We start from the raw sequence: 15,603 nt of genomic DNA on the forward strand, positions 1-15,603 counted from the left end.
AGATGAATTGATAAGTTTAATGGGTAATATTACCTTAAACAAAATTGTCGAAATAACAAAAATCGCCAAATATTTTTCGAGAATCGCCGATTATACCCCAGACGTATTAAGTCATATTGAACAGCTCGCATTGACGATAAGAGTTGTCGCTTTTAATTCTTGTCAGAACAAATATAATATCGAAGGATTTTTTGTTTTTTTTTAAGCTGGTGATTCAACCAGTGAAGGTTTAACCGAAGTTATTTTGATAAATTGGTAAAAGTGTTAAGAATGGCTTAGAGGACAAGGCTATGATAACGGGACCGATATGAAAGGAATAAGAAAGGGTGTGCAAAATAGAATACCTACTTGAAAAATATCCGATGCGCTTTTGGTGCCCTGCACTTGTCACTCTTTAAAATTAGTCATAATTGACGCAGCGTCTTCTTCTATAGAAACAACAACCTTTTTTGTATTATACAAGAACTGTAGGTGCACTTTTTTCTGGTTCTACAAAGCGTTGGAAAGTTCTGAAAAAACATGTTTCAAACTAACTCTAAAACCGTCGATTCTTACTAGATGGTCAAGTCGAATAGATGCATTGAAATCTTTAAGATTTAAATTTTGTAAAATATATGATGTCTTATCCGAAACAATAGAAGATATCAACAAAGATCCAGAAACTAAAGTCAAAGCACGAGGATTAGCAAAAACTACTAATTAAAAATTATAAATTTATATGCGGTGTTGTTCTTTAGCATTTGGCTATTTCATATAAATTCAGTCTCGAAGATGTTGTAACATGTAACTATAAATTTGTCAGATTGTGTAAAAATGTTGTCAGAAACTACAGAAAAAAATGAAAAGTTAGAGACAATCTGTCTAAGTCCAAATAAAAATTATTGTTAATGGAATTGCAGAAAATCTTGATATAAGTTCCGAATTTCCAGCTGAAAATGAAATTCGAGTCAGGAGAAAAATCGCAAATTTGATTACGAAAAATCTGTGGATGAGTTCTTAGTAGAGGAAGATAAATTTAAAATAAATAATGGTTCATCTATATTTTAGACATTGCCAGTAATTCTTTGAATGGCATATTTTCGCTTCTAGAAACTCATAATAAAAATTTTAAATTTTTATATGATATTTTTAATGGAGGAAAATAGATGATAAAACACTAGAATAATATTGTATGAATCTCCATTCGATACTTTCAATAGAAAAAGAATAAGAATCATATATAGAGTCAAATGATATTCTAGAAAAATTTCGTGATATATCTCTAATGATACCGTACTCCATGAAAACTTTTTTTAAGGTTTGGAGATTTTGAACTGTTTGTGCCAAAATGACCTAATTTCTTTATACCCAAATTAGTTGTACCACTAAGAATTTTATTAACACTCCCTGTCTCGGTAGCTATAGTGGGTAAAGAAGTTTTTCAAACTTAAAAGTTATTAAAAACTATTTACTAAAGTCCATAAGACAAACAAAACTAAAAAATATAGCACTCATTTCAATAGAGTCCTCACTAGCTGCTACTTTAACCAATGTGATTGACGAGTTTGCCAAAATTAAAGTCAGTAAATAAGGGCAAAATTGTAATTTTTGTAAATGTTATTTAATGTTATTTAATGTAAAGTAGGTTTTGTCTTTAAAATATAAGTTGTCCTTCATTTTGTGTAGGTTCATTTAATAAAAATAAAAGTTAAGTTTCAATCATACTTAAGGGGCGGCATTTCGAAGACTTGCATCCATGGACGTATAAATATACGTCCATGCTTGATGCTTGCATCATATTGAAAAGATGTACCGCACGGCTCTGCCGGGAGCTGTAGTTTGTTAAACTAAGTATATTAGGTTTTGTATTTAATTTGTTGACCAAAATTATTATAAATAATTTTAAAGTTTCACCTTGTAGTATACGTAACAGGCTCTACATAATATACTTTGTTAAAATGAGGTCGTTAACGAGCTTTTAAAAATATAAAAATATACAGGGTGTTCCATTAAAAATAAAGCTTATGAACTATGCTCTGCTTGCGTGAATCACCCTGTACATTTGTTTGATGTTTAAAAAGCGCAAATTTACATATAAAAATCGAGAGGTATCGGTGATTTTTATAATTTTTTTAAACAAGGACAGAAATAATTTTATTCCATAAAAGTGAGTTCCACCCTGCATATGAATTTGCAATAAGTATAAGTTTTTTAATAAATTTTTTGCCGAAAACTCCACAAGACGAGGTAAACAGTAGGTACCCTGGGCACCAGGTACTCCGGAGATCATTTTCGACGTCATATTCGTTTTCATCGACATCGACCCCAAAAACCTCCCGAGTAACAAAATTGAACTCATTTCCGCCGATAATTAACGAGTTCTGAATTTTTTTATTGTGTGTTTGAGATACACTTTAAGAATGCATTTTTTGTATGCAGTTTTTCAATATTATATCATGGCTCGGGGTCACAAAGTTTCCTGGCGCATTCGCGAATCGAATGCAAAAATAATTATTAAGATCCGTCTTTTCGTTTTTTTTTTCGGAGGTAAGGCCGATTTTAGTGCTTTATAGACCGGGTAGTATCGTCGCACTCGCTAGCGAAATTACTCAAACTTACTCAAAAAGAGGTCCTTATAACATATCCACAGGGTGCCGGGCGGTGCCGTGGTCGAAAAATTGTTTAAACAATTTTTTTTAAACAAATTCACAAAAATAATTTTATTATTTCGATATTTTTTTAGATAATTTGGGTCATTCATTCTGAGCAAAAAAGGTCTCTTGTCATTTTTCTCTAAAATTGATTGTTGTCGAGTTATATGTGATTAAAAACTTGAAAAATGCGAAAATGGCCATTTTCAAGTCTTAATAACTCGATTAAAAATTATTATTATGAAATTCAAAAAGTGACCAAATCAAGTGTTAAACCCCTTCTTCAAGGTCCTGAAGAGATTTTTGTCATTATTTTATTACAAAGCTGCTATTTTTAAGTACTAACAATTATCGCTATAATCCAACTGTATCGTCGCCCCCGTTGGCGAAACTATTTCGATTAGATTCTTTTGCACAAACTTAAGTACTCAAAAAGAGGTCCTTATAACACATCCACACAAAAATAATTTTTTCATTGCGAACGATTTTTTTTAATTTGGATTATTCTGAGCAAAAAAGGTCTCTTGTGATTTTTCTCTACAATTGATTGTTGTCTAGTTATATGGCAATTTGCGCATTTTACAAATTTTAAATCGCGTATATCGACAACAATCATTTTTAGAGAAAAATCACAAGAGACCTTTTTGGCTCAGAATGTCCCAAGTTATAAAAAAAATTTGTTCGAAATGAAAAAATTATTTTTGTGAATTTGTTTTAAAAAATTGTTTAAACAATTTTTCGACCACGGCACCGCTTGGCACCCTGTGGATATGTTATAAGAACCTCTTTTTGAGTAAGTTTGTGCAAAAAAATCGAATCGGAATAATTTCACTAACGGGGGCGACGATACATCTGGACTATAGCGCTAATTGTTAATAATTAAAAATAACAGCTTTGTAATAAAATAATGACAAAAATCTCTTTAGGGCCTTAAAGAAGGGGGTTGAAACTTGATTTGGTTACTTATTGAATTTTATAATAATAATTTTTAATCGAGTTACTAAGCCATGAAAATGGCTATTTTCGCATTTTTCAAATTTTTAATCGCATACAACTCGACAACAATCAATTTTAGAGAAAAATGATAAGAGCCCTTTTTTGCTCAGAATGACCAAAGTAATCTAAAAAAATTGTTCGAAATGAAAAAATTATTTTCGTGAATTTGTTTAAAAAAATTGTTTAAACAATTTTTCGACCACGGCACCGCCCGGCACCCTGTGAATATGTTATAAGGACCTCTTTTTTGGGTAAGTTTGTGCAAAAAATCTAGCGGGGCGACGATACTGTCCGGTCTATTATTGCTTCGCCTAATAATATTTTACGAACTTTTTTCAAGAAGCTGTTTCGAGAAAATTGTTTTTCATCTTGTGTATTCGTTTCAGGAAGCCCTATCCATCCAAAGTACTTCCAAATATAGCCAAAGCTGTAGGAAAAACACCTATGGTAAAATTAAATGGTATTCCAAAAGCTGAGAATTTAGAGTGCGAAATCTGTAAGTACGTTAATAACATTTGACGAATTAATTTTTATTGTGTTATCAGTTTGACTGATATTTAATAGGTTAATTGAAAAGTAAACAATGGTTTAAAAACGTAGAGTTGTTTTCATTCAGGTGCAAGGTGCAACACAATTTATATAAAAAATAAACAGCGTGTAGATAATTATTACGTAAAACAAATATTTTTGACTTGATTAGCATTAATATGTAATAAATAGCTTTCGTTGAGTTATACTCATTATGGAAATATAATTAAAACAAAGATTTTATGGAAGAGTATTAAAGTGGTCTTTATACATGACTTCAAAATAGAAAAAACTATAAATATTAATTAGCCCAGTAAATGAATGTAAAATACTGCGATGCCGTGTAATTTTCAGTAGTAATTGCATAAGAGCTCTAAAATTATTGAATTTTTCCCGAGTAACACTTTGACAGTTTTAATTATGTCAAAGTGTCACGAGGGCAAAAATTCTATATTAATTTTAGAGATCGAGTGCAATTTGTTGCGATTATTTCATGAATAAAACTGTTCAACACCAAAATTTTATTGTAATTTATTTATGTAAGTACAAATTAGTACAATTAAACACATAGACGGAGAGCTAGAGCCGAAAAATCATCGTCATAAGTAATATGGAGTTTTTCCTGTGAAATGGAAAAAGGGTAAAAGTACCCCCAGGGTAAAAGTGCAAGTTGGCACTAAATCATTTTTATTTCTTGAGGTATGTTCTAACTAGTTACCAATTTTCATGCAAATCGATGGAGGTTTAACAAAATAGGAGGTGAAAACCTTTAAAGACTACACTAACTTTCCCCTTTCCTCCCTTATTGCTACTTCCTGTATCCACTGAGGTGTCAGCCTGAAAGGGGTCATAATTATCAATGTACAATAGACACATTTCACATGCCAAACTCCATATTACTTATGACGATGATTTTTCGGCTCTAGCTCTTAGACTAACACAGCTGTTATAAATATTAATTTGACGGTTGAAAGTCATCACTTTTATAATTTTTAAAACATTAATTGTCATTAATGTCACTGAATGTATTTTTTCGTAGCAACGAAGGGCATCCGACGTAATATACTTGACGACGGGAAATTATCAGTAGTAATTGCACAAGAGCTCTAAAATTCTATATTAATTTTAGAGTTCGAGTGCAATTTGTTGCGATTATTTCATGAATAAAACTGTTCAAAACCAAAATTTTTTTGTAATTTATTTATGTAAGTTCCAATTAGTGCAATTAAACACACAGTTGTTATAAATATGTATTTGACGGTTGAAAGTCATCACTTTTATAATTTTTAAAACATTTGTCATTAATGTCACTGAATGTATTTTTTCGTAGCAACGGAGGGCATCTGACATACTTAACGATGGGAGATTATCAAAAATTATCGATTTAATTCAGATATCTGTAGCTTTCTATTGGTCAGAATCTCCTATGAATGAAATAATCAGTAGTAATTGCACAAGAGCTCTAAAATTCTATATTAATTTTAGAGATCGAGTGCAATTTGTTGCGATTATTTCATGAATAAAACTGTTGAAAACCAAAATTTTATTGTAATTTATTTATGTAAGTACAAATTAGTACAATTAAACAAACAGTTGTTATAAATATTAATTTGACGGTTGAAAGTCATCACTTTTAAATTTTTAAAACATTAATTGTCATTAATGTCACTGAATGTATTTTTTCGTAGCAACGATTTGCATCTGACGTAATATACTTGACGACAGGAAATTATCAAAAATTATCGATTTAATTTAGATTTCTGTAGCTTTCTATTGGTCAAAATCTCCTATGAATGAAATAAATCAAAAATTATCTGGTATAATATCACAAGAGAGTGAGAATAAATTGAAAATAATGCGACAGTTTTTCGAAAATTTGTTGTCTGGCAATAGACACGAGAGCCCGCAGGGCTCGAGTAGCTATTGCCCAATGACAACAAATTTGAGTAAAAATGAAGCATTATTTTCTTATTTATTCTTACTGTCGTGTGATATTCGTAAGATTATTTTTTAATATATTATGGATATTTTCTTAAATGTGACAGTTTTCAAAACTAGGAAACTGGTTGCCATTAAACAGAAACAATCTACTTAAAAAAATTCTATCGGCAATTTTCTACAGTAGATAATTCTCAGTATAATTTTAATCTGATTGGACAGAATTAAACACGTGATCAAATATCTTACTATACGATTGGAAGTTAAAATCATTAAAAAATAATCGGGTATAATATCACAAGAGAATGAAAATAAATTGAAAATAATGCGACAGTTTTTCGAAAATTTGTTGTCTGGCAATAGACACGAGAGCCCGCAGGGCTCGAGTGGCTATTGCCCATTGACAACAAATTTGAGTAAAAATGAAGCATTATTTTCTTATTTATTCTTACTGTCGTGTGATATTCGTAAAATTATTTTTTAATACGTATATTATGGATATTTTCTTAAATGTGACAGTTTTCAAAAGTAGGAAACTGGTTGCCATTAAACAGAAACAATCTACTTAAAAAAATTTATTGGTAATTTTCTACAATAGATAATTCTCAGTATAATTTTAATCTGATTGGACAGAATTAAACACGTGATCAAATATCTTACTATACGGTTGGAAGTTAAAATCATTAAAAAATAATCGATTTAATTTAGATTTATGTAGCTTTCTATTGGTCAGAATCTCTTATGAATGAAATAATCAGTAGTAATTGCACAAGAGCTCTAAAATTATTGAATTTTTCCCGAGTGACACTTTGACAGTTTTTTATGTGTCACGAAAATTCTATATTAATTTTAGAGATCGAGTGCAATTTGTTGCGATTATTTCATGAATAAAACTGTTGAAAACCAAAATTTTATTGTAATTTATTTATGTAAGTACAAATTAGTACAATTAAACACACAGTGGTTATAAATATTTGACGGTTGAAAGTCATCACTTTTATAATTTTTAAAACATTAATTGTCATTTATGTCACTGAATGTATTTTTTCATAGCAACGAAGGACATCTGACGTAGTATACTTGACGACGGAAAATTATCAAAAATTATCACTAGTAATACCACTAGAGGTCAAATTATTTCCGGAAATTTTTTTGAGATCATGAATATTTTGAAAATTTCCCGAGTCGCAGACGAGGGAAATTTTCTAAAAATATTCATGATCAAAAAAAATTTCCGGATATTAATTTGACTTCGCATGGTATTCGGTAAGAAAATTCCACACCAAATTTGCATTTGAAAATCCAAAGCTGCATGAACAGATTAATAGCGCGCCATAGCTTTGTCAGCAATTATTTAGGCTTTCAAATTCGTAATTTCTACTCATTGTAGTTGCATGGGAATACCATTTCAAGATAGAAAATAGTATATTCTTCAATTTTACATAAGTTTTGAGTAACTACAAGTGATAGAAAATGAATCAAAACTAAATTATGTAAACAAATAAAAACCAGTCTGTCAAAAATGTTTTGTTATTGTAAACGTCAAAAAATTTCCACTATAATTCGCTGTTGGGTACCCCACGAGCAAAAAATTTCCGATAAAATACCTCCGTTGCCATGGTGATCTGTCAAAATAACGTATTTTGATTGGTTCAAAATTACAGGTGTGGAATTTTCAGTTTAATTTTTATTTCTGTAGCTTTCTATTGGTCAGAATCTCCTATTAATGAAATAATCAGGGTCATCTCCGAAATTCATGAAAATTTGGATTTAGATTCTACTTACACTCCACTTCAAATTTGAACTTGTGCCGTTGCTGATTGATTTTAATTGAGGGGTGAAAGTCACCCCTTTTGGGGGTTGAAAAACATATATTTAATATAAGTACCTACGAAAATGGGTAAATTGACTAATTCTAAGCAACTTTTATTCTATTGCTTTTTTAACTAATTCAATACTTTTCGAGTTATTTGCGAGTGAAAATGTTTATTTTTCAACAAAAAAACACAGTTTTAGGCGGAATGTTGAATATTCCGCCTGTGTTGAAATATTCTACTTGGAATTTTACGAATAAAAACGTATTGTTCATGAGCAACAGCTTTTTTTTTACCGATTCTGCAGACTTTATAAATATACCATCTTTTTAATTTTTTTTATATACTACATTTTTGCTACAGGATAGTTTTTCGATAAAGTACTTACTTTTTGAGTTATTTGCGAAAAACCGCATGAAAACGTGTTTTGTTTTTGTTGAAAAATAAACATTTCCTCGTGCAAGTAACTAGAAAAGTATTGACTTATTAAAAAAACTCTATAGAATAAAAGTTGCTTAGAATTAGTCAATTTATCCATTTCCAGACTTATTTTAAACGCGCATTTTTTACCCCCGAGAAGGTTTGACTTTCACAACCCAAGTAAAAGCAACCAACAACACAAGTCCAACTTTAAAGAGGTGTGTAAGTAGAACTAGAACCTAATTCCAAATTTTTCACGCAATTTGGAGTTGGTCCTAAAAATTACACTTCAAAGCGGTCATTTACTGGGCTAAATACCCTCTTTTACAAATAAAAGACCGGCTTAAAATAAAAACGTATTTCTCTTAAGATTAGATAGCATCATCACTACATTCGTTATTGCCGAAAGAAGTTATAATTGACTCTATTGGTTCTTCTATTATCATATCCACCTTTTCAGATATCCAGATTTTTCTAATTCTTTCTTCCTAAGCTATGATATGCTTTATAATTTTTGCCAATTCTTCGATGATATGTATTTTTGATAATGGATCATTTAGTAGTTGAAGAATAGCTTCAAGTTCAAATGTGGTAGCCGCAACACCGTATAGCCCGATCAGGAACGCAAAATTTTACGAAAACCTCCAAAAAAATAAAGGAAGGATGAAAATTTGGCAATAGGTAGTTGAAATTGTCTATTACATATTATATAAGAAAAAGTTTACAATTCTACATCCCCTCCATTTTACAAAAATTGGAAAATACGGGGTGAAAAAGTTTTCTCGGGGGTGAAAAAATATACGTTCAAAATAAGTCCGGAATTGGATAAAATGACTAATTCGAAGTAACTTTTGTTCTATAGAGTTTTTTTACTAAGTTAATACTTTTCGAGTTATTTGCGAGTGAATGTGTTCATTTTTAACAAAAAAAATATGTTTTTGGACGGTTTTTCGGAGATAACTCAAAAAGTAAGTATTTTAGCGAAAAAAATATTCTTAGTAAAAATATAGCTTATAAAAATTGAAAAAAATGGTGTATGCGTGAGGTCTGCAGACCCAGTAGAAGCAGAGTTGCAGCTAATGAAATGTAGATTCTTCTTCGTCAAATTCCAAATCGAATATTTCAATGTGAAATAACCAAAAAACGGAGCACTTTTCGGGGAAAATTCATTACAACTTTCTTAAAGTGTTTAAAAAAAGGTTTATTTTTGTTTTTTAAATAAACTTCGAACATTAAAAGTAAGTGAGTTACGCTCAAAATATTGTTGGTCCCTTTTATTTTTTGGTAAAAAATGGCGAAAATCACCCCTTAATTAGCTTCTCAAATAAAATTAGTCGTTACCGCTTTACAGGTTACTTAACTTAAGTATTGTTTATATTACCTATAAGTTTCATTGGTTCAAAGTGCTCAGTTTTGGAAAAAATTGCGTTTAAAATAAAACATTTTTTTTTAATTTTGAAAAAATCGTAATTGTTTATGGAATTAACTTAAAAACAATTAGGAATACCAAAAATCTCAAAGAGTAATAAAATGTACGTTTTGCTTTTCTGAATATTTTTGATTTTTTGTTTTCTTGTTAGACAAAAATTGGTTATGCTATGGCTGTTCAAAATTTGCCTAAACTCGTGATTAGTTACTCGTTCAAGCCATTTTAACTATTTTTCAAAACGAAGCACTTTGAACCGATGAAACTTACAGATCATATAAATAATACATAGGCAAAGTAACTTGTGAAGTGGTAATGTTAAAATGTATATGTAATGCTAATTAAGGGGTGATTTTCTCGATTTTTTTACCAAAAAATAAAAGGGACCAACAATATTTTGAGCGTAATTCACTTACTTTTAATATTACAAGTTTTTTTAAACAAAAATAATATTTTAAAAATTCCACTTCCCGTCTACCTAAACAATTTGATTTTTTCTGAAGATATTAATATATTAAAAACAATTTACGAGCATATCAAAAACTGTAAATATAAATTGTAGCAATATAATTAACCCTATATTTAAGTAATTTTGTTAAAACAAAACAGGCATGTTTGTTAAAACAAAACAAACATGTTTGTTTTGTTGTTATTTTTTTTAACCCTCTAGATTTAAGTAATTATTGTATATCATAATTGAAAAAAAAAAGAAAAAAAAGAGAGAAAAAAAAAAACAAAAAAAAAGAGTAAAAAAAAGAGAAAAAAGAGAGAAAAAAAACGAAGAAAAAAAAACTACGAAGATGTAAACCTCCGCGAAGTTGAATCGGGTTTATGTCTTAGCGTAGTAAAAAAAAACAATTAAAAAAAAAAACATATTAAAAATATATATGAAAAAATATACATATATATACAAAAAAAAATAAATATATACAAAAAAAAATATTTACATCCAAAATAATGTATTCAAAATAATGTACATATATTTAGAGTTAAAAATACAAAAAAATTCCTCTGATTGAAAAAAAAATATTTGTTTTTAAAATAAAATGTCTGGCTAATTGGCTCAGCCAAGGCCATCAAATTCACAAAAAAACAAAAAAAAACAAAAATAAACCTTTTTTAAAAACTCTAAAAAAGTTAAAATGAATTTTCCCCTAAAAGTGCTCCGATTTTGGGTTATTTCATATTGAAATATTCGATTTGGAATTTGACGAAGAAGAACCTACTTTTCATTACCTACAACTCTGCTTCTACTGGGTCTACAGACCTTATGTATACACCATTTTTTTCAATTTTTTATGGGCTATATTTTTGCTAAGAATATTTTTTTCGCTAAAATACTTACTTTTTGAGTTATCTCAGAAAACCGTCCAAAAACATGTTTTATTTTGTTAAACATGAACATATTCACTCGCAAATAACTCGAAAAGTATTGACTTAGTGAAAAAACTCGATAGAAGAAAAGTTGTTTAGAATTAGTCATTTTATCCAATTCCGGTCTTATTTTGAATGTATTTTTTTCATCTTCGAGAGGAGGTATTCCCCTCAATTTTTGTAAAATGGAGGGGATGTAGAATTGTAAACTTTTTCTTATATAATAATAGACAATTTCAGCATTCCCAAATTTTCATCCTTCCTTTATTTTTTTTGGGGTCAGATTGTTCTTTGATCGGGCTAGTAATGTCCCGTTTGTATAATAAATGTTATATTTATTATATTCAGGTTATATCCATAGAAGATGAGACGAGGTCACCGGTCAAGAACAATTTGGCTTCAGGAAAGGTATGGGGATACGAGAAGCAATATTCTGTCTTCGAACTTTGGCACAAAGGTGCAAAGATCAACAATCAGACCTTTCTGTCTGTTTTATAGATTTTGAAAAAGCGTTCGACCAGGTGCAACACAGGACCTTGATAGAAATATTCAATGACATCGGCGTCGACAAAAGAGGTTCTAAAATTATATAAGCTATTTATTGGAATCAGACAGCAATCATAAAGACCAATGGTAACACATCAATGCGAATTGAAGTACAACGAGGTGTCAGACAGGGTTGTGTGCTATCACCGATATTATTTAATGTCTACTCTGAGGTAATATTAGAGAACACTATATCGCACTCTTTAGAAGGAATCAGGATAAACGGTTAAAGAGAAAACAATATCCTCTATGCAGATGACACTGTTTTAGTGACTGATTCGGACCCTAGTGCCCAGATACTGTTAAATAGAGTTACTGAGAGTTGTGAAAAAATGGGTGTAAAGATCAATACTGCGAAAACCAAAGTTATGAAAATATCAACGAAAATTTACCCCATCCAATAAATGTGAATCACCAACAGCTTGAATACGTAAACCAATAGAAATATCTTGCCTGCTGGTTCTACAATCAACTAGATTATAATTATAAACAAGAAGTAAGAGCGAAAATAGAGTTAGCCCGACAAGGCTTTATCAAAACGAAAAACTTATTTTGTAACAGCTTATTTTATGAAAAGCTATTAGGTAAAGTAGCATTAATATCAGCATTAGATGTCGTTTTCTGCATTGCTATGTATAGTCAATACTTTTGCATGGAACGGAGGCCTGGACGCTTAACATAACACTGATGAATAAATTAGAAGCCTTTGAACTCTGGCTTTATAGAAGAATCTTAGAAATAACTTGGACAACCCACACCACCAACGAAAATGTTCTGATGAGAATAGGTACAGAGAGAGAGAGAGAGCTGTTAAAGATCATCAAAGTTAGATAAGTTAGCTACCTGAGACATATAATAAGAAACTAAAAGTACCGTTCCGCGCAACTGATCATCCAGGGTAAAATTGAAGGAAAACCGGGTCCCGGTAGGCGCCAGATTTTATGGCTTAGAAATATCAGAGACTGGACCGGCCTTGATTCAACATCTTTGTTTAGAGCAGCAGTGGACAGAGACTAACTAATTGGCAAGAATATTATCTTCTCTCTTCTACGGCGCTATAACCCAAATCGGGCCATAGCCTCTCTCTGGATTCGCCTCCAAGCAACCCTTTCCTTGGCTGCTCTCCTTCAGTTATCCACCCTCAATATTTCTTTAGCATCCATTCTTACTTCGTATATCCAGCTCTTCCTCGGTCTTCATACCATGTCCTAACATACATCCACTAAGCGTTCTATTAGGTGTTGTGTTATTATCCATTGTTATAAGGTTACCTATCCAGAGCAATCTTTGTATTTTTTCATAATTTGTTATTGATGCTATACTTATAAAATATACAGGGTGTTCATAAATATACAGGGTGTTTGGTAAAGAATGGGCCATAGCTTAACCTTAGATTCCCGAGGTTAAAATATGTTGATTTAAGCTAACTTATTTTAGTACAAAAGTTGACAAGAACCTAAATACAGGGTGTCAAAGTTAAACTTTTATTTTATTTATTTTTAATATTTCCTGACAGGCATGGGACAACAACACGAAATTTGGTAAGTGGTGCTGGTACTGTATACCCTACAAAATTATGTTAAACAAATTATAGCGATATGCTATAATTACTATTTCTGCTAATTTTATTTTCTTAATTTTTAATTATTTTTTCTCAAAAACGAAACAACATTAGTCATTCAAAATTCACATGTAAATACAGAGCAGATGCTAAAGAGGGACTAGACCGGGCAGTATAGTCGCCCCCGCTAGCGCAATTATTCCGATTCGATTTTTTTGCACAAACTTACTCAAAAAGAGGTCCTTATAACATATCCACAGGGTGCCGGGCGGTGCCGTGGTCGAAAAATTTTTTAAACAATTTTTTTTAAACAAATTCGCAAAAATAATTTTTTTATTTCCAACAATTTTTTTTTAGATAATTTCGGTCATTCTGAGCAAAAAAGGTCTCCTGTCATTTTTCGCTAAAATTGACTGTTGTCGAGTTATACGCGATTAAATATTTGAAAAATGCGAAAATGGCCATTTTCAAGGCTTCATAACTCGATTAAAAATGATTATTATGAAATTCAAAAAGTGACAAAATCAAGATTCAAATACCTTCTTCAGATTTTTGTCACTATTTTATTACAAAGCTGTTATTTTTAGTTATTAACAATTAGCGGTATAGCCCAACTGTATCGTCGCCCCCGTTAGCGGAACTATTTCGATTCGATTTTTTTGCACAAACTTACTCAAAAAGAGGTCTTTATAACATATCCACAGGGTGCCGGGCGGTGCCGTGGTCGAAAAATTTTTTAAACAATTTTTTTTAAATAAAAATTTACAAAAATATTATTTTCATTTCTCACATTTTTTTTTTAGATAATTTGGATCATTGTGAGTAAAAAGGTCTTTGGTCATTTTTCTCTAAACTTGACTGTTGTCGAGTTATACGCGATTAAAAATTTGAAAAATGCGAAAATGGCCATTTTCAAGGCTTCATAACTCGATTAAAAATTATTATTGTGAAATTAAAAAAGTGACAAGATCAAGATTCAAATACCTTCTTCAACGTCCTGAAGAGATTTTTGTCATTATATTTCGATTAGATTTTTTTGCACAAACTATATCCACAGGGTGCCGGCCGGTGCCGTGGTCTAAAAATTGTTTAAACAATTTTTCGACCACGGCACCGCAAGGCACCCTGTGGATATGTTATGAGGACCCCTTTTTGAGTAAGTTTGTGCAAAAAAATCTGATCGAAATTGTTCCGCTAACGGGGGCGACGATACAGTTAGACTATAGCGCTAATTGTTATAACTAAAAATTGTAACGTTACAAACGTCACATCTTTGCTATTTTATTTTCAAATAATTATTTTATTCTATTTTCTTTAATAATTCTTTAATAATAATCCTCTTCTATTTGTTTTACCTTTTTTCCCGTTAAAAATTGGTTGGCGCCCTCTTCCGGTATTTATAGGCATATCTCAACATTCTTGTTCTATCTCAGAATTCACATTCTTATTCAATCGTTCTGTGGTTCATGACAGTGACTTCGCACTGTCGTTTCTCTTTCAAATTTTAAGCCCCCACTCACCAACTCTGTCAATGTCAAGTGAACCCTTCTCTTTGTCAAAATGAAGAATATTTTTTATTTTAATTCTAAAATCTACTTAAGGCAATGTCTGGCCTCATAGCCACATTTTCAAACAGACGTTCTTAATTGGGGTAAGTGTTTAAATATAAATGTACACATTTTTCTAAGCCTATCTCCGTAATTTTTTTTTATGTTCCTATCTAACCTTACTTTTCGTACTTTTTATTGTTGTACCACATGGTAAAATTTTTTATATTATCTATTATCTTCATATGTGTGTAGTAATCCACAACTATTTAACTACTAACATTATTTTACACTATTCATTCTGTTTAACCTTGCCTTTCTGCAACATTTCTGGATTATTTCTTGGAATGGCAAGGATATCTTTCATTTATTCTTGGTGTCTAATGTACCTGTATGTATTCTAGTTTTCTGGACAAATAAGAATCTTCACCTGACAACCCTTCACCTCGTGGGAGGACTCCCTGAACCTGGAGCCCCCAATATCGCCGGCGATGCTACAGTAATTTAGCATAGACACCACACCATCAACCAACACCTGTAGGCCTGGTGGCCAGAACATCCACGTCGCCAGAGCCCGTTGCAGAACAACAGCAAGACACCAAGAACCTGCAGACAGATACCAAGTGCCATCGATAAGTATAATCTCTGATCTGTAAAGTTTCGGCAAGGTCTTGTAAATTATTTTTTTGATACTTTAATTATGTCTTTTATGAAAAATAAACATGATTAGTTAAATATTATTGTTTTGTTTGCTCCATTCTGCATTTTCATTGTTCATGTTTTTGATTAGGACAAGGTGGACTCACAACTTGGGAGATTGAGC

General features: G+C 31.0%; 1 protein-coding gene across 1 annotated transcript in view; it reads left to right on the forward strand.

The window, feature by feature from the left end:
* Window positions 1–15,603, forward strand: part of LOC114336914 (cystathionine beta-synthase) — an 82,786-nt gene that overhangs the window by 4,984 nt on the left and 62,199 nt on the right. The window contains exon 2 of the mRNA XM_028287305.2: window positions 4,013–4,122. Coding sequence (XP_028143106.2) covers window positions 4,013–4,122 — 110 coding nt within the window. The remainder of the gene's footprint in view (window positions 1–4,012; window positions 4,123–15,603) is intronic.

Source organism: Diabrotica virgifera, chromosome 6, assembly GCF_917563875.1.
Source record: "Diabrotica virgifera virgifera chromosome 6, PGI_DIABVI_V3a".
NCBI classification, from domain to species: Eukaryota; Metazoa; Arthropoda; class Insecta; order Coleoptera; family Chrysomelidae; genus Diabrotica; species Diabrotica virgifera.